The sequence below is a fragment of the Diadema antillarum genome, unplaced genomic scaffold, assembly GCF_040938485.1.
Source record: "Diadema antillarum isolate AM-2024a unplaced genomic scaffold, OU_Dant_1.0 seq00001189_RagTag, whole genome shotgun sequence".
In the NCBI taxonomy this organism is placed as follows: domain Eukaryota; kingdom Metazoa; phylum Echinodermata; class Echinoidea; order Diadematoida; family Diadematidae; genus Diadema; species Diadema antillarum.
The window spans coordinates 1,447,373-1,471,582 of NW_027271987.1; the positions used below are offsets into that span (position 1 = coordinate 1,447,373).

At 37.5% G+C, this 24,210-nt stretch overlaps 1 protein-coding gene across 1 annotated transcript in view; it reads right to left on the reverse strand.

Annotated features, from left to right (window-relative positions):
• The window catches only part of LOC139744561 (glucose-6-phosphate 1-dehydrogenase-like), a gene marked incomplete at its 5' end in the record, with an annotated part of 33,572 nt that overhangs the window by 6,032 nt on the left and 3,330 nt on the right, over positions 1 to 24,210 (reverse strand). Inside the window, 6 exons of the mRNA XM_071654994.1 lie at positions 412 to 505; positions 2,112 to 2,237; positions 2,836 to 2,994; positions 4,051 to 4,268; positions 5,654 to 5,762; positions 10,044 to 10,081. Of these exons, the coding sequence (XP_071511095.1) occupies positions 412 to 505; positions 2,112 to 2,237; positions 2,836 to 2,994; positions 4,051 to 4,268; positions 5,654 to 5,762; positions 10,044 to 10,081 (744 nt within the window). The remainder of the gene's footprint in view (positions 1 to 411; positions 506 to 2,111; positions 2,238 to 2,835; positions 2,995 to 4,050; positions 4,269 to 5,653; positions 5,763 to 10,043; positions 10,082 to 24,210) is intronic.

Below are 24,210 nucleotides of genomic sequence, written 5' to 3' on the forward strand. Positions count from 1 at the left end.
TCACATTCATATCAAGATCAGAGTCAATTTTTTCACGTGTCTTTAATTTCATGAATAGCACCTGACTCGCGAAATTCACGAAAATAAAATCCTCGCAAAATATTTGGCGTATACAGTACATAATCACAGCAATAGTGACAGACTTCTCAACAGTAGTTAATTAAAAAAAAGACAAAGGATCCCACTTCATAAAAAGCTGCTATGACAGCAACTCTTGTTGCAATGTCAAGTGTCATGGTAATGACAAGAATCCTGCTTCCTGTTTGAGACACTCTGAGAGAACTCAGAGAAACCAAGTCGTGGCTCTAGAAAGAGTTGGTATCCTAAATATCTTTTATGAAATGAAACCAAGACCTTGAAGAATGGATTAATTATAGAGAAGACCCAACATAAAACCAAGAGATATCCAACCTTCTCATCCCTGATATCCTCTGCATTGGTTGAGGATGGCTTCTCCATGGCTGTCAGACACAAAATCTGTAGCAGGTGGTTCTGCATCACATCCCTGATAAAACAAGTTACAAATTGGCAACACTGAGTACCATAAGTTTGCATACTTTTTTTTACTGCTTCAATCAGTTCTTCACCTCTTGGATATTTCTCACATTGCATGCTTTAGAAGATTCGACATCATTAACAAACTAAACAAATACCTCTCCCTGTAATTACCATGACAGTGTCAATTCACTTTATAAACTTTAGGATCATTTGACATAAGTATATGCCCAGACAATCAAAGTTTGATAAGAATAAGAGTAACATATGTGCTATGACTATATCGTGAGGAATGATTGAACAGACTGCATATCCTAGATTAATCTTTTTCTTTCTTTCTTCCTTCTTTAGTGAAAAAACAGAACAAAACTGTAAAAGAACTAAGTGAACATCTTCAAGGGCTGCTCAATGAAAAGAATGATGTACTGTAATGAGAAACTAGTATGGGGGTGAGAAGACCTAATGGGAAAACCAATGTAAAGGAGTGTCACCTAATTGTATTTATTCAATAACTAGGAGGAGGAGAGGTGAGTAGAAGAGACAGAAGGAGAACAGACAGAGGGTAACAGAGAAAGGGAGGGGGGCAAGATGGAGAAAGAGGAAGTGGAGGAAGATAAAAAGTATGAGAAAATGAAAAGTGAGTGAAAAAAGAGAGAAAAAAGGGATGAGGAGAGAAACAAACAGGAAGAGTAAGAGAAGATAATGGAGGCAGAAAACAAAAAAGGAAGCGAAGAAAGAGTATTAAAGAAAACCAAAACCCAAAGAGCAATGTGGATTGAGCAAAAGCAGCAACATTAGTAGAACACATCAGTGAAAGTTTGAGGAAAAGCGGACAATTTATGCAACAGTTATTAATTTTCAAAGTTTTGGTGTTGTAATGACTGGATAAGGAGACTACTAGACTTCATGACGTCATGAAGAATTCCACAAAAATGGATTTTTTAATGGAAATTACACATTCCATCAACTCGATACTGACATATGTTAAGGGTAGTAATTATTCCCCCTGCTTTCTGAAAACGGTTAGTGAAGTGCTCTTTCATTACGCTAGAAAAGTTAAAGCATATTGAATTTTCTTTATATTTCCTTATATTAGATACACTTGGTTTGCGGTTCACCATGTATGTATAGTCCTTAGAAGGACTGTTGAAATGACAGGAGAAAGATAGAAAGAAATGTGGGATGAGAGGTGAGAAATTGAGTAAGAGTATTCTTTCTGGAGTGAGTGTAGTCCTGAAAAGGACTGTGAACCAAGGAAGTATGGAACCAAGGAAGTATAGAAGAGTTAGAAGAGACTCAACGTTTCGGACAGTTGACTGTCCGTCCTCAGGAGACTTTCCTTATATTGTTGTCCACACATGATGTCATAAACTCATATAGTCTCCTCATCGAGTGGTTCCAACACAAAAACTTAAAAAATTCCTAACTTTTCCATCGATTGTCCAATTTTCCTCAAACTTTCACTGATGTGCTCTACTAATGTTGCTGCTTTCACTCAATCCACATTGCTCTTTGGGTTTAGGTTTCCTTTGAGAGGAGAAGAAGATTGAAGATCGGAAGGGGAAAGAAGAATAAAAGAGGAGAGGAAGGAGGAAGGAGGGGGGCTGATGGTTTACCTGATGATTCCAAATTCATCGAAGTAGCCTCCTCTACCCTGGGTACCGAATGGCTCCTTGAAAGATATGATGATGGAGGCGATGTTGTCCCGATTCCAGATGGGGCTGAAGATCCTGTTGCCAAATCTGTATCACGGGAAATTCACAGACATTTGATGATGGGTTTTTAGTATTCCATCCTTTTGTCTTAACTGCTTTGAAAGCTTTGGGAAAATTGTCATTCACTGGTGGCTCCAATAAACGTTGAATCTGAATACTTTGGACATCTGTGGATCTGAAAACCAAGGATTTACAATAACATTACATCTCATATATAATTGCAGTGGAGGGGGGAGGGGGGACATGGAAAAGGTCAATTTCATGAAATATATTATATTCAGTGAAATACTCAAACAATGCATTATATTACATCTGTACAGTTTTATTTTTTAAAAATCTCAAATGGAATCTTGCATTGGCAATGAACTCTCAGCTATTTCAAAAAGAAGACCAAAATATATCCGCAAGTATGTGTCCTTGTGTGTAAAATGGTGCCAGCCCATTTTGAGGAGATACACAGTGGCATGTATTCTATCTTGAGATGTCATAGAAGATGAAAAAAGAAAAAAGAAGAGGAAATGCAAGTTAACTGAGACATGCATCATAACAATAAAGGCTTTCAGCTGACCACTACCATCACACACAAAGGAGGTAGGGGGACATGACTGACCGCTGGGCACTTTACCTGAGCACCATGAGGTTCTGCACCATCTCTTTGCCGAGGTAGTGGTCAATTCGGTAAAGCTGCTCCTCGCTGAACAGGCCAGCCAAGTGGGTCGAGAGCTCGGAGGACGACTCCAGGTCACGCCCGAATGGTTTTTCCACGATCACTCGCGTCCAGCCACTGATATCGAGGCAAATATTCAAAGATTATTGATGTTATCTTCATTCTTATCATTATTCGTCCCCAGCAACATCACAATCATTTACATTTGCATTTTTTTGAAGCTTGTCTTAGATATCGATTCTTATTTGAATTGAATACAACAGAATGTGATAATTATCACAGGTATTTCTGTCAAAAGTATGTTTTCAAAGGTCTTTAAAGGTCACTTTAGTAGATGATGGAAGCAAAATATCAATGTTGTGGATGTAAATACAAAGCTATGATACTGAAAGACAAATTTGAAAATAAAACTATATTTTGTTCATTCCAAATTTACTAATTTCAGAGTCCCCCAAAACACAGCAAGACTTCGAGAGGTTTGTGCCATGTTTACTCCTGACGATGGGGACTCTAGATGGTCACGGCACAAAGCACAATTCTGGAGTGAGTCTGGCATGAATGTCGTGCTAGACAGACTACCACGAGTCTTCCAAAACCTCTAGAGGTTGTGCCGTGTTTACCACAGACGAGGGAACTCTAAACTGTCTCGCTGTTGACATGGAATACACTTCTGGTGAACTGCACTGTTCGTGGCAGAGTGCGCCTATGTGCGCACAAGAAACTGCCTGCCTCTCTCGAGGAGACATGCACGCCCACTGGTTTCCATAGAAACATATGCTGCCCTCGTGCTAGACAATCAATGAACTCTACATAGGGGTCTCTCTCACCCCCTGCTGAGTTAGTGTAAAAAAAAAAGAGTTCATTTTCATCTGGCATGTCCTCTGGAGATTCTACTAGTCGGGGGACTCTATAAATGGGTTAGTATACTGTATACGCTGAATATTTCGCAAGGTTTTTATTTTCGCGAATTTCACAAGTCAGGTACTATTCGCGAAATTAAAGACACACGAAAATATTGACTCTGATCCCGATGTGAATGTGACGTACGCCTGTACTCTTCTCCGTTCAGTATAGGACTCCACGATCGCGAATTTAACCATTCGCGAAATCTCTGGGAATTCCTGATTCGCGAAAATTTAGACTCGCGAAACATATGGCGTATACAGTACTCACTTTTTAGCCATGCACGTTCCCTTGATGTGCATTGTGACATCTTTGAATACGGATGGAGGAAGAGCAAGGTAGAACAGTCTGTTTGCCTTCTGGCCTTTCTCGATGGTTTCGAGAACCCCGTTCAGATTCTCAAAAGCCGCGTCGTCCGTATAGGAGCCCTTGACGTACCGGTTGGCCTTGAAGAATTCATTCACCTTCTCCTCCTGCCCATCCTTCAACTGTGTAATCATAATAACATCAGAGCCACGTCAGAGAAGGCTTGAGAATAGACTACATTAGTGCTAACTCCATATTAGTTATTGCACTTTTTAACCTACGAAGAGTAAAACATAGCATAAGCTTGTGTGAAACTGACTAATGCTACCTTCCCACTGTCATGATAGCCTGAACAAAGAAGACCATATTGCTTTGTGTCATACATATCATATTCCTTTCTCTCTTGATATAACTGTTTATCATGCATCGTTCATCATTACACTGTTCAGAAAGGGGTGGAGGAGGCAGAATCAGCCCCCCTCCCTCGACATTTCGCACAATAATTCTGTGACATGAGAAGGCCTCATCAAACGGCTTCTTGACTTTTTTTGTTCAAGTCTCGCGCAACTTTTAAGACCAAATTTGCAATGTCAGCACAAACTTTTTATGAAGTTGCACCCATTTTTGTAGCTGCATGTCACCAAACGTGCACAATTTTGTGATTTGTGTACATTTCTTTTATAAATCAGTGCTCTGTCATAAAACTCATAAAAACCCATTTTTACTACTCATCACTTTGAATGATTAATTTCACACTAATTATGGTAGGAAAGTGGTCAGTGACAATATAAACAAAAAAAATCGTCTATAAAAACAAGGAAAGACCCTAAGAAATTCTAAAATAATAAGATACATAACTGAAATGGACTTTTGAAAGTTTTTGTGATGAATTGATGAACATTTTAATACAGATACACAAACCAAGAAAGTAGTTTTAATCAGGCTAAATCAGATCTTGATCTTAATTTGCATAATCATTTAATCAGAATTGATAGTTCCAAAACAAGACACAATTTTGTAGATTACAACATGGGTGTCAAAAAAACTTCAAGTTATGCTGCGTTTACATCATGTTCCCAGCGGCCACAGCAGTCACGTTTCAGGCTATCATGGACAAAATGGGCTGGACGTGAGACAATGCATTGACGGGGTGGGCAGGTTGTGATTGCCATGGATGCTGTGTCAGATTTTTAAACCGTCAACAAATTTGCCATGGCAGTCCCGATGCTAACGAGAAGACTTGTGGGCCATAATAAAACAGGGCAAACGCAACAAAACATGACGGCACGTAATAGGTTGTAACAAAACTTGAATGCAGTCCGTAGCAGGCCGCGATGGAAAATATTGATAGTCTAGTCTGACCGGAAGCCGTGAGGACAGCATCTGATAGCTATACATTATGTTCACTGAGAGAATGTCTCATCTACTCACGGTGCATTACATTTCGCGCAAATGGCGTTGCCGTGGTCGCCAGGAACATGGTGTAAACACTTTGTAACAGTGCACTGTCAGGTAGAGACCAAATTCAATCCATTGCACCTGTCAGTATCAGTGTGGTTCATCTTACCTTCATGTAGGGAGTCGCTCGTTTCCTGAGTTCATCGATGGACATGACAGACCTGGCGTAGCCAACAAAAGTTGTCTTCTTTGGAAGTAGACCATCCTTGTAAAGCCACCTACCGAAGTGAACACATGATGATACGGCATAAGTTATATACAGCTTTGCTGGAATAAATATTCAATTTCTGGGCCATTTCACACATTGTGGAATCTACGCATTTATTCAAAAAAGTTCCCCCAAAACATCTTCTTTAAAAAAATCTTATATTACATGATCAGTCGTCAGTCAGTCCGCAGCGCGTGCGATAATGAGGCACGAACGACAATTTTATTCAGAATCACGTTTGCGCAGTTTGTGCCCTTGAGACTGACGAGATTTCGCGATACTTTGCGAAAGTTTTTGCAGAGGTCGCAATAACAGCTTTCAAAGCTTTCGCAGTGCATTGTTTGACCCAGGATGGTTGGGTAGGTTATAGAGCTGATTATGCTCATTAATTTGATACCTAATTTCCCTATTTTTGATCTCAATATAGTAGTCCATTTTAGCATCAAAGTAAACGATTATTTTGCCAGTGTTCAAGAAGCTTTTAGATCATAGTTTGATGTTTTGCTAGTTCCTGACTGGTATTGAAAATGGATCTCCGTAATTTCTTCGATTTCACAATCGTGAAACTTGAGCGAGTATGATCAATTAAAAAACGAAGAGGGGCACCATTTTCAAGGTTGTGAATTTTCCTGTTGAAAACAAGGCAAATTATGTTTTCTTACCGAAAGTGGGGTAGTGAATGAACACGCGTGGAGTGTGTTGTTGATACCCAGACAATGGTCGTGGACAATGGCCAGGATTGGAATGTTTCATGAGGAATTCCACTATCGCAGCTAGTCTTTGTTCATTCTGATATGTGGTGTGTGCAAGCACATGGAAATATGTGCTTACTTCTTTCATGTGCATGCATTTCACCCTGTGTCAAGAATTCAGACTAGCAGTGCTCAGGGCAATCCACATGAATAATTGATAAAGCATTCATGTGCCTTGCAGCAGAGCTCGGGACAGGTGGTAGCCAGGTCCATTGTTCAGGGTCATTGTAAGTGCACACTCACATACACATCATTGGTTTCTGTGTAAAGTTCAAGTTTTGTATAGAGAGTGAAAATTCGATCACAATCTGGAACCTAACATTTAAAAAAAAATCATGGATTCATGAAACTAATATATGGCTTTCATTTTCAAATTACCTCCAACTCCATTGTGCACTATTCAGCTATTACTCATATCAATGACACTTTTATCTGATACATAGTTTTTGAACTCACAGCATTGAGTCAGCAGCCAATGGATACTATACGCAATGCGACACGCCGCGTCTTGCGACAGATTTCGACCAATCACAGACCCGGAATTCCGGTGCGAACGCGAGGATAATCTTTTTAAACTCGACGCTAGACATGTCTCTGAATTTTGCTAGTTCCTGACCCGTATTGAAATGAAGATGACAAAACTTGCCCTTATTGTGATACTATATACTTTAGCGGACATAGTCTTCACCATATTTTAGAGGGGCATGAAAGATTTCAGGTTAGTTTTTTGGCGTCAAACATGAAGGAATATTTTTGAATACTATACCGAATTCGAGAGATATTTTGATATTCTATATTCTTCTTTTCCGTTTTATTTTGATCATGAGCATATTTGCTAATGTTTTCTCTTTCAGTCGATATTAAAAATGTCGAAAACTGACAAGAAATACTCGTTCTACACGGATTTATTAATGACCATGTATCTGCTCATTACGTATGCAAGCACCGCTCAGCCGTGCATACGACTTGAATAAATACGTGCGTTTTCGCTCGCGCTGCGGACTGACTGGTCGTGAAACACTGAAAACAGCATAGGTTCTCTTCCTTGTATCTTCTGAAACTTTCTTTTTGTCAATTAACTGGTATTTAAAATTGCCTTTTAGATTTTTAAAAGAACCTATGAATTTAATGATACCATGAGCCAGTTTAAACATAGGCTTATTTTGTAGTGTGAAAAGTTTCATCAATTTGGCACTCAACCTTATAGCAAGTGAATGTCACTAACACTGTAGGATATTGTGCAAAATGTATCAAGTGAAAATTTTCTACATTTACAGTACAATAAAAGTAAGCAAGCAACTATCCAAGGACTCATACTCGGATGGGGTCCTATCTCCATCGTTCACTGCTGTACATCCCGTTACTTACTCCCTTCTAGCATCCTCTTGCCTTTTACTTGTCAGTGCTGATCAGGAGTGCATGTGATAAGGACATGAGCCAATATTGCAAGTTACATAATTGCGGTTACCATGGTAGTGCAGCTGACTAGCAACAAATTAGTTGCAGGTTTTTTTTGTTTGTTTTTTCTTGGCGAGCTTATGATTTGAGAACCTCTTTCTAAAAACAGGCTCTACACCTAAAGTTGTGTTTCATTCTCTTTCGCTCTTACTCTCAGAGCTCATAAGCATCCGATTCCACCCCCCCCCCCTTCTGCTTCCTTCTCTCGCAGGGCTCTATCTGTCTCTCTGAGTGTTTCTAGTGCCGAGTATGAAGAAAACGCTGATTGCTTGTTTGCAGTCAGCATAATTCATCACCCGGACAGAGGTGTTGATTAGACTATACCCCCGGGCATTACCTGCATTTCAATGCTGCTTGCACAACATGGTATAGTCCAAGGGAAATTCTTTGCTGTCTTTGCATGACATTGTGTACAGTTAGCGAATGCATGCATCTATTCTTGTATGTGCAGACTAGTACTCCAGCAAAGCAACAGGAAATATAACGACAATTATACACCACTACACTACATTATTCAATTATCTGTGACATTCAAGGTTCCCTGCCAAATCAAGGTAACTCAAACTTGTTGCTCACTGTATGATTTTCCTTATGCATCATATCCCATTGACCAGTATGTATAGCATGGAGTAAGGAATATTCATCAGTATTTTAATATGCATTCTATACCAACTACCATGATTTTAAAAATAAGAATTAACATATTATGCAATATCATGTCTTAATGGCTTTCATTATGGGCCTTCAGGGTAATAGTCCATGGGCCAAGACCCGAAAAATGGGTTGTTGGTACCATCTGAGGTGGCACAACCTTTTTGGTGTCATTTTGTTTGTCGGGCATAGATATGCTTATCAAGCTATGATAGCATTTCCAAATGAGTAGCTTAGTCATAATAAATGAATTTTTAACCAATTTGGTCTCGTATTTATATCCCTATACTTCTGAATCGAAACTAAACGGCTATACAAAGAAGAGCACTGCCTTCTGTATGTCCACAGGTGTTCTGTTGTAAACGCGGTGCGCTTAGTCTTTATTCAAGGCAGCGAAGGGAATATCCAAAGGGTTATGATGTCCACAGCTGTCACGCGGTGCGCTTGGTTGTTTATCTAGACCAATGTACCGTTATCATATCTTAAGTTCCTCATAAAAGGGATTATCTATACTGTTTTTATACCACCCTATCAACAAATACATCAGTTTTAAGCAAAAATCACTCTGTTCATTTACAATGTTATTTATTATAATGTATTGTAGTGTACCGGCACATTCTTTTTGCATTATCTTTCATTGTTGGAGGGAAATAAAGCGACATTGGCGTGGTATCAGCGTTTTCACCGTAGCGTTTTCGCCGGAAAATGGTAAATAATTGAAAGATACGGTAAAATTCACGAGGAATTGCATTTGTTGTTGTTGTTGTTTTTAGATAAAAGGATATACACTGTATCATACGCTTTGGACATTCCCTTCGCCGTCTAGAATAAAGACTAAGCGCTGTGGACATCATAACCTTTGGATATTCCCTTCGCTGCCTTGAATAAAGACTAAGCGCACCGCGTTTACAACAGAACACCTGTGAACATACCATAGAGCTGCATTTTACAGCTCTATGGAACATACAGAAGACAGTGCTCTTCTTTGTATGGCGGTTAGTTTCGATTCAGAAGTATAGGGATATAACAACGAGACCAAATTGGTTAAAAATTCATTTACTATGACTAAGCTACTCATTTGGAAATGCTATCATAGCTTGATAAGCATATCTATGCCCGACAAACAAAATGACACCAAAAAGGTTTTGCCACCTCAGATGGTACCAATATCTGGCCTGGCCCATGGACTATAAGTTCTGGCATTGTTTTCTCTGTAGCATACCAACTCATATCCACAAAATAAGGATTTGAACTATTTTTTTTTAACATAAAAACTCCTCCATAACACACTACAAGCAGCTGAGGGTTGTTTTTTTCCCCCACATATCAGTAACCAAGAAAGATAGGTATCTGGTTATCAACAAAATATCTAAATTTTACAGGCAGATTAGTTCATTTTCACTTCAACACACCCAAAAAGAAATACTCACCAGAGTGTCGGATAGATCTTCTTCTTTGCTAGGTCTCCCTGTAGACATGAAATAAGAGAGAGCATAGACCTCTTAATAGCATTCATGAGTTGTATAAAGTACAAAGTTAACATTCTCTTTGAACCATGCCTATCTCAAAATGAACAAATAACTTGTTTGCTCTGACCTAAGAAACAAACAGCATAATTAGCACTGGGGGTACAAGTTTTCTTCAATTGCTGATCTACATTTTTAACAAACATGTTGGAAAAGTGAACCAGCAGGAATCAAACCTGTCATCCATTGCTTTCTGGGCAGCAACACAACCACCAGGCTATCCCTGGTTGCCAGCAGTGGCATGATGAACTTGGAACAAATATACAATGTATCTAAGCTCCAAATTCTAGCATTGTTATGTTATGTTTGTCCAAGATGGACAAAGCATATTAAATGAAAACAAGACATTAAAAAGTTGCTTCATAATCTCCTGCTTGCAGCATTGGCATTCATTAAAGTTGGAATTTCCCCCAAAATACCCATAAACTACTGCCCTTTCCGCTTTCAGTAATAAATGTGAGTGATAAAGGTAATCACAGAATTGGATCCCTTCTACCTACCAGGTACATGTCCAGGTATGCAATAAAATGTACTGGGTATCTTGTACAACTTGCTATAAATCATTAGTACTCAGGTAGGTGTTGATATGGATTTATGTACTGAGATTAGGGAGGCAAAAGGCGAAAGCAGTCAGGAATCCATCAAAGGCAAGCCTGAGATTGGTTTCTTGCCACAGCTGAGACGACAACTGATCTCTCCCATCCAATATAGCTCAATCCCCTGCCATGATCCATTCAGTCCTCAAGCACGCCGCCTCCAGCTAGAGACTCAAAGCACCATATTGAGTCCCGTCTCAAGACCGCCACACAATAAGTTTCAGCTTTAAAGGGTGTGTACACTTCTGGTTGAGGTGAGGATTTAGCTTTTAACGTTTTGCGAGATATTCAGAAACCACTCTATGAGATGTCAAAGAGCATGCAATTCTAAGGGGTATCAAAAGTTTATTTGATGAAAATCGGTTTTGAAATGGCTGAGATATCCAAAAACAAGGTGAAACAAAGAGATCCTAATAAAAGGCCTGGCCTGTCGCCTTTTATTATTATCATTTTTTTGATACAATGTGTATCTCAGCCATTTGAAAACCAATTTTCATCAAATAAATGTTGAATCCTTCTTAAAATTACATGCTCTTTCATATTTCATAAGAGGTTTCTCATTATCTCACTTAGGAATGTTCAAAACATGAATCCCCACCTCAGCCAGTACTGTACAGTCCCTTTAAAGGGAACATCACTCACAAACTGGCATACCAGCAAATTTCCCTTTCACACCACTCCGGATTGATATAAACTACAGTCCAGAATGGCCGACATCGCACGTGGTATTCAAGGGACATGAATCACTAGACACATGTAGTACACTGAAAAGGTGAAACAGCGGACTAGCAGCAGAGGGGTAGGTTACTTGCTAGCTTAGTCGCATTGTTTTGGGCAATGTCAGACATTTAACAGCAGTACAACACCCATACATGAAGTCCTTGAATTAATTTGAAGTACAGTCTAAAAGCAGGCTTTTACATCAAAGAAAATTACTTCATGGTACTGGGCATACCTGCAGTAAGTCATAAATGGTGTTATACCACTTATCATGATGCAACAGCTCGTTTTTGTTCTCTTAACGATAAAATATCAATGAATGTTTCAAGACCTCTATTCCAGTGCCCAGTTTGTTGAAACATACAGTCAAACCTGTCTATAGCGGCCACCCAAGGGAAACAACAAAAGTGGCCGCTATTGACAGATTGGTGGCCATTTTGAATTTCAACACTTGCATTTTAATAGCAGAAAGTACCGCATGTTATTCTTGAAATTTAAAAAAAACACACAACAACAACCAGCAAATAAGTTTGTATGTGCAGCTATTTATGGGGATTTTTGTTGTATACAATTCACTTCATTTTATCTTTTTTCTTTGCCTGCATCTGTTCTTTTGATTTCAGTAACATTTCAGTCCTGCATGAACGGGGTTCACGAGTGCGAAGTTCGATGGAGACTGATAATGTGTGAAGCTTACGTAAACAACAAACAATACCCAGACAAGAACCATATTGTCCTTATTCAGAGGAACGGAACTTAATAACTAATTAGTCGGCATTTTGGTAAAATTCTAAGATGTTAGGAGTTAGTCTTTGCCTTTGTACCATCTATTCAGGGCGGCATTACTGAAGCCTAAATCTAATCTGTCATGTTAGTGGTAAGACGGCTTTTCATGGCAAAGAGCTGTGCATAATTTTGTCAATCGTGTCTGTGTGATTGTGACTGAGCTAGGACTCAGTAGAATTCACGCAAAGAACGTAAAAGATATTGTATTCATGGTTGATTTAACGGTTCAGCTAAATTTTTGTGGCCGCTATACGAAGGTAGATATTCACCACGGGATACAAAATGAGTGACCGCTGGCCGTGTTAGGCAGGTGGTCACTATATAAAGGATCCATAATACAGCAATTTCGTCCAGGGGATGGATTTCAGTGGCCGCTATAAGCAGGTGGCCGCTATACAGGTGGCCGCCAAGACAGGTTTGCTTGTATACCATGACTGAAAGCCAACTTCCTTTATACAATTTGTCAAAATTTACTTTTAAATTTCATTGAACTGTATGTTGCCTCTGTCTTTATATCTACAGAGTCTGAATTTATCCTTTGCAAACATTGTCCATCAGGAATGATACAGAATTCTCATTTGTCTGATATTTGCTGACCTTATTATTGCTGACCTCAGTAAACTTGGCAATCATTTCCGTGACTTGCAGATTGCAGTATATCTATAGACAGAAATGTTCAAGTAATTATAAACCAAGGTCCACTGCTAAATACTAAAGAAACAAACAAGATGTTTTTTTGACCTCATCTTCCATCTAACATGGATGGGTGCACTGTGGCAGTGTCCATACATTAACGTCTCATTATCACGTGATAAAACTGTGATATCTCAAGCACATTCACCTATATTAAATTATTCTATTATCCAGCCAGTCAGCAAACATCTATAAGCAGCCATCGCACACACAAAGTCAATATCAAAGGGGACATTATGTCAACAATGACTAGCATTTTTATGAAGATACAAACGTAGGCCCTACGTTATGGCTTGCATACTATCTGTACAACAAAAATTGCAGACAAAGCAGAACATGTATTCTGACTTGAATTTTGAGTTGTTGATATTTTAAGTAAAAGGGTTTAAGTGCTGAAAGCCATGGAAAACCTCTTAATAGACCTCAAATTATTCAAAACCATGTGATCATACATTGATACATCATGTATGAAATAAAATACACATCGTTCAAACAATATCCAATGAATAAGAGAAAGTATTCAAATCAATAATGTAGCATATTTAATCCAATCACCGATTTTTGTAGTTGTATGTTATTTAACATGGAATACCCTGCCACCCAGTGGAAAAATTCGATCAAAATTGCTCTTGAATTTCCATTTGTGTCAAGCTTGGGTGGATGTTTATTCCAGTTCACCAAATATTCTGTGGTATTGGCCAAACACCATGTCAATTTTTAAAGATACCAAGTAAACAATGACTTGCACATTTTGGTGAGATACATTCCTATCTTATGTGATGCATAGATCTGTGTGCCACATATCTGCATCAACATTTGTGATCAACAGCTGAATGAGAAATTATTCACCTGAACTACCTGACCCCACACAAATATGTTGATTATAGCTGCAACATTACATGGCAAATAATGCATGCCCCTATCTCTTCTCAATTACAGCTCAGCAATGTTCTTCTTTTTGTTGGAACTTTGACACAAACTAAGCCTTCAGAATCAAACAAATTACAAAAACACAGCAACTTTAATCATGATTTAAAGGGATTGTACAGTACTGGTTGAGGCCAGGATTCAGCTTGGAACCTTTTGCGAGATATTTAGAAAACCACTCTATGAAATGTTTTAAGAGCTTACAATTCTAAGGGGAATAAAAAGTTTATCTGATGAAAATCGGTTTTAAAATGGCTGAAATTTCTAAAAACAAGGTAAAACAAAGAGATCCTAATAAAAGTCATGGCCTGTTGATCTTATAAGGATCACTTTTTGGGATATCTCAGCCATTTTAAGGCCAATTTTCATCAAATAAACATTGAATCCTTCTTGAAATTACATGCTCTTTCATAATTCATAAGAGGTTTGTATCACCCCTAAATGTAATATCAACGCTAAATGTAATATCGACCCTAAATGTAATACACCTTAACCCTAAATGTAATAACAACCCTAATAACGCTAAATGTAATAATAAAGTCAACCCTAAATGTAATACATTTTAACCCTAAATAAACCGGAGACAACCCTAAATGTAATACATGTCAACCCTAAATGTAATATCGACCCTAAATGTAATACATGTCAACCCTAAATGTAATATCGACCCTAAATGTAATACTTTTTAACCCTAAATGTAATATCGACCCTAAATGTAATACATCTTAACCCTAAATGTAATATCGACCCTAAATGTAATACATCTCAACCCGAAATGTAATAACAACCCTAAATGTAATACATTTCAACCCTAAATGTAATATCGACCCTAAATGTAATACACCTCAACCCTAAATGTAATAACAACCCAAAATGTAATACATTTCAACCCTAAATGTAATATCGACCCTAAATGTAATACATCTTAACGCTAAATGAAATACCGACCCTAAATGTAATACATCTTAACGCTAAATGTAATAACAATCCTTAATGTAATTCATGTCAACCCTATCAAATATAATATATTCAACGCTTAATGTAAGTACGACCTTAAATGTATACACCTGATTATAGAGAGGGTAAGCAACGCAGAATATCGGGCAAAATGTCAGGGGGTATACAAAGGAGATATGACGCAACTTTCTCTCGCACTCTTGAAAGAACGATAATTGTTGGTTAGACTTATTTTTGTTGTTTACCCAGGTAAAAATCACACAGTCTTATTAAATCTATCGTTTGCTGCAAAGTTAATTAGGTCCATGTGACATAGTTCTTAAATCTATTAGCTTTATCATGCTATCACATAAACATTTTGTTTTCCAATCTTTATTCAGTGTTCATTATTGCTTAGAATTTTGTTGAAAAAGAAAAAAAAATGGGCAAAAGTTAAGTCAGTTTGCCTTACTCATATATCATAGAAAAGTCAATATTATAGATGGTGACTCAAAGATGATAAAAAAGACATCTATTTCTTTTTGCTTTACTGGCATTTCAAAATTTATTTCGTGTACCCTCCCCAAGACCAATTATTGTCCCAGTTTCGTGTAAGTATAGTCGTAATTACCAGGAGTCGTGAACAATGTCATGAGGCTAGTATTTCGGACAGTGATTTGCTGCGATGTCAATGAGTATTGTGTGACAGATATTTCGTCATTGAAAACATTACATAGATAATGATGGTTCGTAAGAAAATTTGCAAAATCTTTCTAAATCTTTCTAATTTCTAATTTTCTCAATCTACTCGCTTTATCATCCCGTTTCATTAGTAGGTATATGTTTTTTTTTTCTAGCAATTTCATTCATATTCAGAATTTCCTTGCAAAGAATTTTTTGCCCATTTTTTTTTCTTTTTTATCAAAACTTTAAACAAACGTGAACACTGAATGAAGATTGGAATACAAAATGTTTATGAGATTGCATGATAAAGGTATAGATTAAAAAGAAAAACTATGTCGAATGTACCTAATCAACTTTGCAGCAAACAAAGGAATTAATAAGACTGTGTGATCTTTACCTGAGTAAACAGCAAAAACAAATCTAAGCAGCTATTGCTGCTCTTTCAAGAGTGCTATAAGAAGTTGCGTCATATCCCTTTCATATACCCCCTGACCTTTTGCCAGATATTCTGCGTTGGTTACACTCTCTATAATGAGGTTTTTACATTTAGGGTGGTAATTACATTAAGCGTCAAGATGTATCACATTAAGAGTTAACATGAATTACATTTAGGATTGTCATTACATTTAGAGTTAAAATGTATTACATTTAGGGTTGTTATTACATTTAGCGTTAAGATGTACTACATTTAGGGTCGATATCACATTTAGCGTTAAGATGTATTACATTTAGGGTTGAAATGTATTACATTTAGGGTTGTTATTACATTTAGAGTTAAAGGACAAGTTCACCTTTATAAACATAAGGATTGAGAGAATGTAGCAATATTAGCAGAACACATCATTGAAAGTTTGAGGAAAATCAGACAATCCGTTCAAAAGTTATGAATTTTTAAAATTTTTGTGCAGCAACCGCTGGATGAGAAGACTACTGCTGTGTATGAATAACTTGCGTACAACAATATAAGGAAAATATAAAGAGAATTTCACAAAATTCCATCTTTTGAAAAAAGTACACATTCCCCTGACTCGTTACCGACAAATGTTATGGGCAATATTATTCCCCCTGCCTTTAGAAAGAGGCAAGTCAAGAGCTCTTTTATTATGCGAAAAAAGTGAAAATATGTTGAATTTTCTTTTACATTTTCTTTATACTGTTGTACGCATATGACTCACAAGCTGTAGTAGTCTCCTCATCCAGCGGTTCCAACACAAAAATTTTAAAAATTCATAACTTTTGCATCGATTGTCCAATTTTCCTCAAACTTTCACTGATGTGTTCTATTAATATTGTTGCATTCTCTCAAATCCTTATGTTTATGAAGGTGAACTTGTCCTTTAAGGTGTATTACATTTAGGGTCGATATTACATTTAGGGTTAAGATGTATTACATTTAGGGTCGATATTACATTTAGGGTTAAGATGTATTACATTTAGGGTAGATATTACATTTAGGGTTAAAAAATATTAAATTTAGGGTTGATATTACATTTAGGGTTGACATGTATTACATTTAGGGTCGATATTACATTTAGGGTTGACATGTATTACATTTAGGGTTAAAATGTATTACATTTAGGGTTGACTCGATTATTACATTTAGCGTTAAAATGTATTACATTTAGGGTTGTTATTACATTTAGGGTTAAGGTGTATTACATTTAGGGTCGATATTACATTTAGCGTTGATATTACATTTAGGGGTGATACCAGGTTTCTCATTATCTCACCAAAAAAAAAAAAAAATGTTATGAACTTGAATCCTCACCTCAACCAGTACTGTACAGTCCCTTCAAAGGAGGAAAAGAAATGGGAGCTAGGCAGTATCAATATTAGTCTGAAATAGTCAGTAACAGTCTTTAACAATTCTACACCCAAAATGAGCAGCTTGGCTGAAGTCAGTTCTTCTCAGCACTTACAAATCTTATCTTATTTCTTGTAGACAGCATATCTGTAATAGGATTCGCTGCTGCTCCAGTAAGAATCAACTGATGCCCTTGATTCAATTATATCCTCCCTTTTATCCTATTATCAACATTTACTGGACTGCATTTTATGCACCTTCCATGGTTTCCTAGCAACACCATTTTTGCAGGGTCAGCAGCGAAGAAAAATGCAATGTCATCACACAGGTCTGTCAATCATGTGAATGGTGATATTTGTTCAAATATCTTGACATTAATACATGACTGTTAATTCAATCAAGCACAGTGGTGTCTATTCTTAAAACATACTCTATGGTAAAAGAAGCATTAACACAGAATCAAACACTAATGCCACACACACACACACACACACACACACACATGCACACACAAACACACATAATGTATATGACCACTCACACACAGAGCTCCTACAGTGTCCACAACAACATGCATAGCCGTAGGTCAGATATTGCCAGCCCCTCCCCCATATTTCTTGAATGCAATATATTCTTTATAAACTTGATTTCAAGCAGCAATTCAGACAGGTTGGGAACATGGTCTACAAACATAGCTACAATGCATACTATTTCATTGGCCTACTTCCCTCTACTGCGATTTCTGTTGTCAGTATTGACTGCATCATCTCATGCTGAAAATGCGTCAGACAAACTCTTGCCAACACTAGTGACTACCCATTCTATCATAATTTTATTTCCCTCTCTTCTGTTCATTTCTTTACAAAAATGAACCATCTTTCTCTCTCTCTCTCTTTATTTTTTTTATTTTTTATTTATTTATTTATTTATTTTTTTTTTTGGGGGGGGGGGGGCATTCCATGCTCCAATCAGCCCATAAATAGCTCATGCTCAGTGGCTCTATACACAACGATCATTTTCCCCATACATCACTTCCTCATTGGGCATTTCAGTGCATACTTGTTAGAGAAATAATATGGCTGGATCCTTGATAGAGGGCTGATGAATATCCTGGCTTTTTAAAGAAGAAATCAAGGACAATAGAAAGGGTCTAGGGCAATTACCCCCTGGGCAATTACCCCGCACCCTTCCCCTAGCCCTAATCCTAATCCTAATCCTGAACCTAACCCTAACCCTAACCTAAACCCCTAACCCTAAACCTAACCCTAACCCTAATTTTTACTCTAACCTTACCACCAACCAGTATTTGGTCGGGGGGTAATTGCCCTCTGGGGGTAATTGCCCGGATACGCAATAGAAAGTTTATAGTCTCAAAAGGAAAAGTGAATATTTTTTTTCTGAGCCAAACAATGAAAATTTGATCAAAATCAGATGAAAATTCAGGAGTTATGGAATTGTGAAGTTTTGCTAATATTCATGAAACAGTTCTTGAACAGTCAATATGAATATATCGGCAAATAATGAATCGATGATGTCGTCCCCTCACAATTTGCCACACAGTTTGCACACACAATTTTAAAATTTCAATTTTTTTATTTTTTTTTTTTCAAATGCAATTCTCGCTATCGCCAATGACGTAAAAAGTACCCGGATGTGGCTTTTTCGTCAAGATTTTAGTGCATTTCGTGGGCAAGGGCACTTCCGGTGCGGGGCATATTTTGCACAGCGCTAGCGTGCGCATACATGTACGTGTACCTTACCTATAGCGCCGCGCCGACCACGGATACTTGTACAGTATATAGGCGGCTGTACCGCCCAAGCCAGCGAGTGGCCAGGCCTGTCATACTCGTACATTGTAGCTCAGCCCCCGCATGCATTGCCCTAGGCCGGCCGGCTGGCCTTGCATTAGCATGCACCACCCCACGCATAAGCTAACACATACTGGTACATCGTACTGCTTGATCATGCAATCGATGTGCACATCACTGATCAGTCATCTCTGCATACGCTGAAAATATGCTGGAAAATATTCACCCACCTGGATATCGTCATGGAATGCCCATCTTTTTTTAATTTGTTCTCTGTCGAAGTGTCGCGAACACGATCAGAAACGAACCGTGATCTCGAACTTATCCTGTCTCCGAAGCAATTTCTTCCAAGCAAGTACTACTACTAGTAAGTCGCGCGAGCACGTACTGCGCTGTGGAGTCACCCGCAAACTTCACCCACGCGGCCACATCACGTCACGCATGCCACTAAGGGTCCTATTTCTATAGAATTTTTTCATTTATTGTCGTGCGAACAACACATGGCAGCTTCGCAGCAACAACCAATAGTCGTATTAACAGCATAAGAATGGAGAAATTTTAAATCATATTAAAACTAAAATTCAAGTCGAGAAAACAGGAAGTACATGTCGATTACAGTCGGTTGTGTGTGTAAATAGCATTAGTCACGTATCACACGCGTACGAACGGAAGTGACTTTGCTTCCGGACTATCCAATAATGCACCGTAAATGACGCTTAAATCAACATCCGGGTACTTTTTACGTCATTGGCGATAGCGAGAATTACCGGTATGCCCCAGTCTCAAATCCTGATATCTCTGACTGATCATTATTTTGAAGTTATTCAACCAGGGCCCTGTTTTATGAAGAGTTAAAATTGATTATATAGTTGATTTCAACAGTAAGTCTATGGCAGCCTGTGTGGTAAGGAAATTGAAAATTAATTCATCTTTTGATAAAACAGGGCCCAGGAACATAACATTTTACACTTTAATATCGGAAAAATTGAATTTCCATTTTTTTTTACACACGATCAATAGAAAATTGGGAGGTGATGACATTTTTAGGTCATAAATTCATTTGCATATTCATATTGACCGTCATAGAACTATTTTGCAAATATTAGTGAACATTTGAAATTTCATAACTTCCTTTGATTCTGACCAAATTTTTACTGTTGCGCTTTTCATCATAATTATGTCATACTGTCTTTTCAGACTGACATTTATCTGGATTGAAATTCCCCTTTCACAGATATCTATCTCTCTTGGTGACAGAACGTAAAACTCTTTCCTGAAGTTTGCACTGTCATTACGATACAAAGCCTGTAGAAATCTTACTTTTCAAAAGGTATGCCAACAAGCACACACAAACACATACTCACAACAATGATTAAAACATTTTCTTCACAATCCTATCACATGAAACATAATCTAAAATATGGTAATAAATGTCCAGAAAGGGTACTCGTAAGAAAACAAAAACCAAAACAAAAATATAGAAAACTGTCTCAAAATTGAAACTCATTATTAGGGTGGCCTTTAAAAGAAAGACTAATATCAAATACACAGAGTGGAGAGGGTTTCATTAAAAGTCAAATTAAAATAATAAAGTTAGTATGAATGTATGAAGCCATCTTTACTACTCAATTTGGGGGTTTGGGTTGTGCGTGTATGTGTGTTTGGTGGGGTTTTTTTTCGCTATTTGCAAACACATCAATTTGCAACATTGTAGACAGTTAACACTGGCACAATAAAACTCTTACATTATGCTCAAAACATTTGCCACCTCGCATCTTGCAAATAAATCAAAACACAGTTATCAAAGCTTAAATCAATACCATGTAGTCATCATACACAACTGTAAATCATTTAGGCCTATTTGATCTCTCTGATTACTGCCACTGTGGCTGATGATTACGATCATTTCTCCACAAATCTAGACTAATTGCTCATAATAGCTCCCCTAATTGCGCTTCAGTCATGTTGTTCACTTATTTTTGGTTGCCTCATATGCGGCTGAAGGTAAGGACAAGTCCACCTTCGTATACTTGTGGATTGAGTGAATGCAGCAATAATAGTAGAACACATGATCAGTGAAAGTTTGGGGAAAATCTGTGAAAAAGTAATGAATTTTTAAGTATCTGCGCAATCACTTATAGATAAGAAGACTGCTACAGTGTATGATGTCACATGCATAGAACGATACAAGGAAAATATAAATTATAAAGAGAATTTCACAAAATGTTATCCTTTGAAAAAAACTACACATATTTCCTTGACTTGTCACTGACGTACATTATTCCCCCTGCCTTCTGAAAGAGGCAATTCAAGTGATTTTTTATTATGTGAGAAAAGTGAAAAAATGTTCAAATTTCTTTATTTTTTTTTATCATTCTACACATGCGACATCACAAGCTGTAGTAGTCTTTTCATCCATCATAACTGAGCAGAAAATTCAAAAGTTCATAACTTTTGAATGGATTTTCCAATTTCCTCAAACTTTCAGTGATTGTGTTCTACCAATATTGCTGCATTCACTCAATCCACATGTCTATGAAGGTAGACTTGTCCTTTAAATCTAGTGGAGCAATGCTTCTCTTTTTCTCTTCTTGAGTGGTTAGAGCATGTGTCGTGAGTAAATACTCAGTGTTACACACTTTTGTTGTTTAGGCATGGGCACATACATAATAAACGGGATTCAAATACTGATTGTATGGTGTATGCTCCTTACAGTCAGGACAGTTGTTACCTACATTCTACAATTAGTTTTAAATTTTTGAGCTAACATCTCCAGAATCATTCTAGTCATGTGATCATATGATTCAAAACCACAAGGGAGGTTTATTGCCAACCCGCTCCCCACTCCAAAAGATACTAAAACCCAGCACAAAATGTTAAATACCATGATCTCAAGAGATTACCTAGCAAACTCAAGGAGAAATGGATTTAAATTACTGCCACGAACAGCAAAGCTGGGTATTGCCAACAAATTGGATGCCATAATGGACTGTATGCTACAGTGGTATCAATGTTGTACCCTGATATTATCTTGTACTGGACACATAATTTTGCATTCTATCATCAGCCACAGTTTCCTTCCCCCCTCCCCCTTTACAGTTTATAAGAATGCCAGCATTTCAAAAAGAATTCTATGGCTGACTGCCTGTTTTACTGTCTTTTTCTCAAACATCTTACATGAGCACTCAAATTTTCATTTAAACTTGTCTAGCCCTATCTAAAATTGCCTGTATTGATATCTTGGTGTCTAAACCATAATATTATGCTTCGCAATACTTTCTCTCCTAGCATTTTCAGGTAGGCCTACTGTCATATTGGTACACACAAACACTCACTTACAGCCACGTTAACAGAGTACATGTAGAGAGTAGAGGGAGGCTTGTCATAATAAAGTATACCCTCAGGGTATTAATTTCATTACTTGCTCGAGTCAGCTGCGCCTGGTACTCAAGAGGGGGAGGGGGAAAGGGATTTGGCTGTGGGTTAGCCACATGACAGACAATTTTTATTCAATTAGAGCAAATATAATATAGCATTCTATGCGTGTAAAAAATTGTGATACCATCTATGACTGTTTATCTATTCCTGGTAATTACAAAGCTGTAATGGTGCTGACAGTTCCAATTGTCATCACCATTAACATCATCATCTTCATCATCATCATCATCATAAATACATGTACTCCCATCATCATCATCATCTTCATCATGATAATGCAGTACAAACAATAAGGATGGCTAATAGCAAATCGGCTCAAAAGTGCATAAAAATATGAGTACATGAAAAAGTAATCAAATATTCATATGTCAGATCCCCTTGACTGCACACAAAGTATTCAGGCCTACCGTCTTTGACAATGTTCTGAAGGTGGGGCCAAAATGTAGATTCTGGCATGGCTAAAAACAATTATAATGTTGGTCTTGCATTTCTCAAGAACAAATTGAGCGTGAATCATGAAAGCCAATTTAAGTAAATCCCATGTCTTCGTTGTAAGGTATAGTAAATATACCAGGAAGAGTACCCTTTAATCATCTCTTCAGTTAGTGTTGTTCAACAAAGATTCGATGGTACCCATGTATCCACTGGGTATTAGCTGGTACCATGCATTTCTGACGAGACAGCAATGTGCTGTATTGGAAGGGAGTTTGTTGTCATGGCAACCACTTAGGGTTGATCAAAAAGCCTGGAGGTGATGTTTTGAGGTAGGAGAAGTGATTGATGGCGCTTTATTTCGGAGGTGAGGATTGTAAGCGTTCATCATACACACCAAGAGTCATTGGCTGCACATCATGTATTCTTCACACCCACAGTGGTGCTAAAATCAGTTTTTCCCACACACAGTAATGGGGGAAAGTGAGGAGGCAATAATATAACACAGTTGCCTGAATCACTAAGTCATCTGCCGAAGCAGAACACGAAACCATGTGAATGTCTGTAAATCCTTAATCACAATAGCCACTCCTACTATAGAATTTATACAATAGCTTTCTAGCTTCCTCTTGGAACTTGTTGAACACTCATTTGCAAATTTTCAAATTCTTTTACAGAAGTATGCTGAAAGGGAAGTAGAAAGTGCTACTACTTGTTCAAGATCAACTAAAACAACACAAGTTTGGCAAAATTATTGAGGGGAAAAAAAAACCTTGACACAAAAACAATTCAGGGCCCCGTTTTATCTAAAGATAAAATCAATTTCAAATTTCCTTACCACACAGGCTGCCATAGACTTAGAGTTGAAATCAAATTTATAATCAATTTTAACTCTTCATAAAAAAAGCCATGAACAGGTCATATACATAATGAACAAGATTTCAGTATTCAAGACTTTCCAAGATTTTAATTATAGAATAAGGCATTTAATTTGCATTCTGCAGGATTACTAGCCCATGGACTATTGTAAAAGTGAAAACTTTGCTTGAGTCAATTTTCATACCGAGCCAATTTTGGTGAACTCGATATTACATACTTTCATTTAAAAAAAATAAAAATTCACATTTTCCCACAACTTTTGTATTCTCTAAAAATTATTGTGCTTTATTTTTTTTTTGGGGTGGTAGTTTGGTCTCACATTAAATTTGCAGAATAATCCTCAGTTATGGTACCGCGTGGTGTAAGAT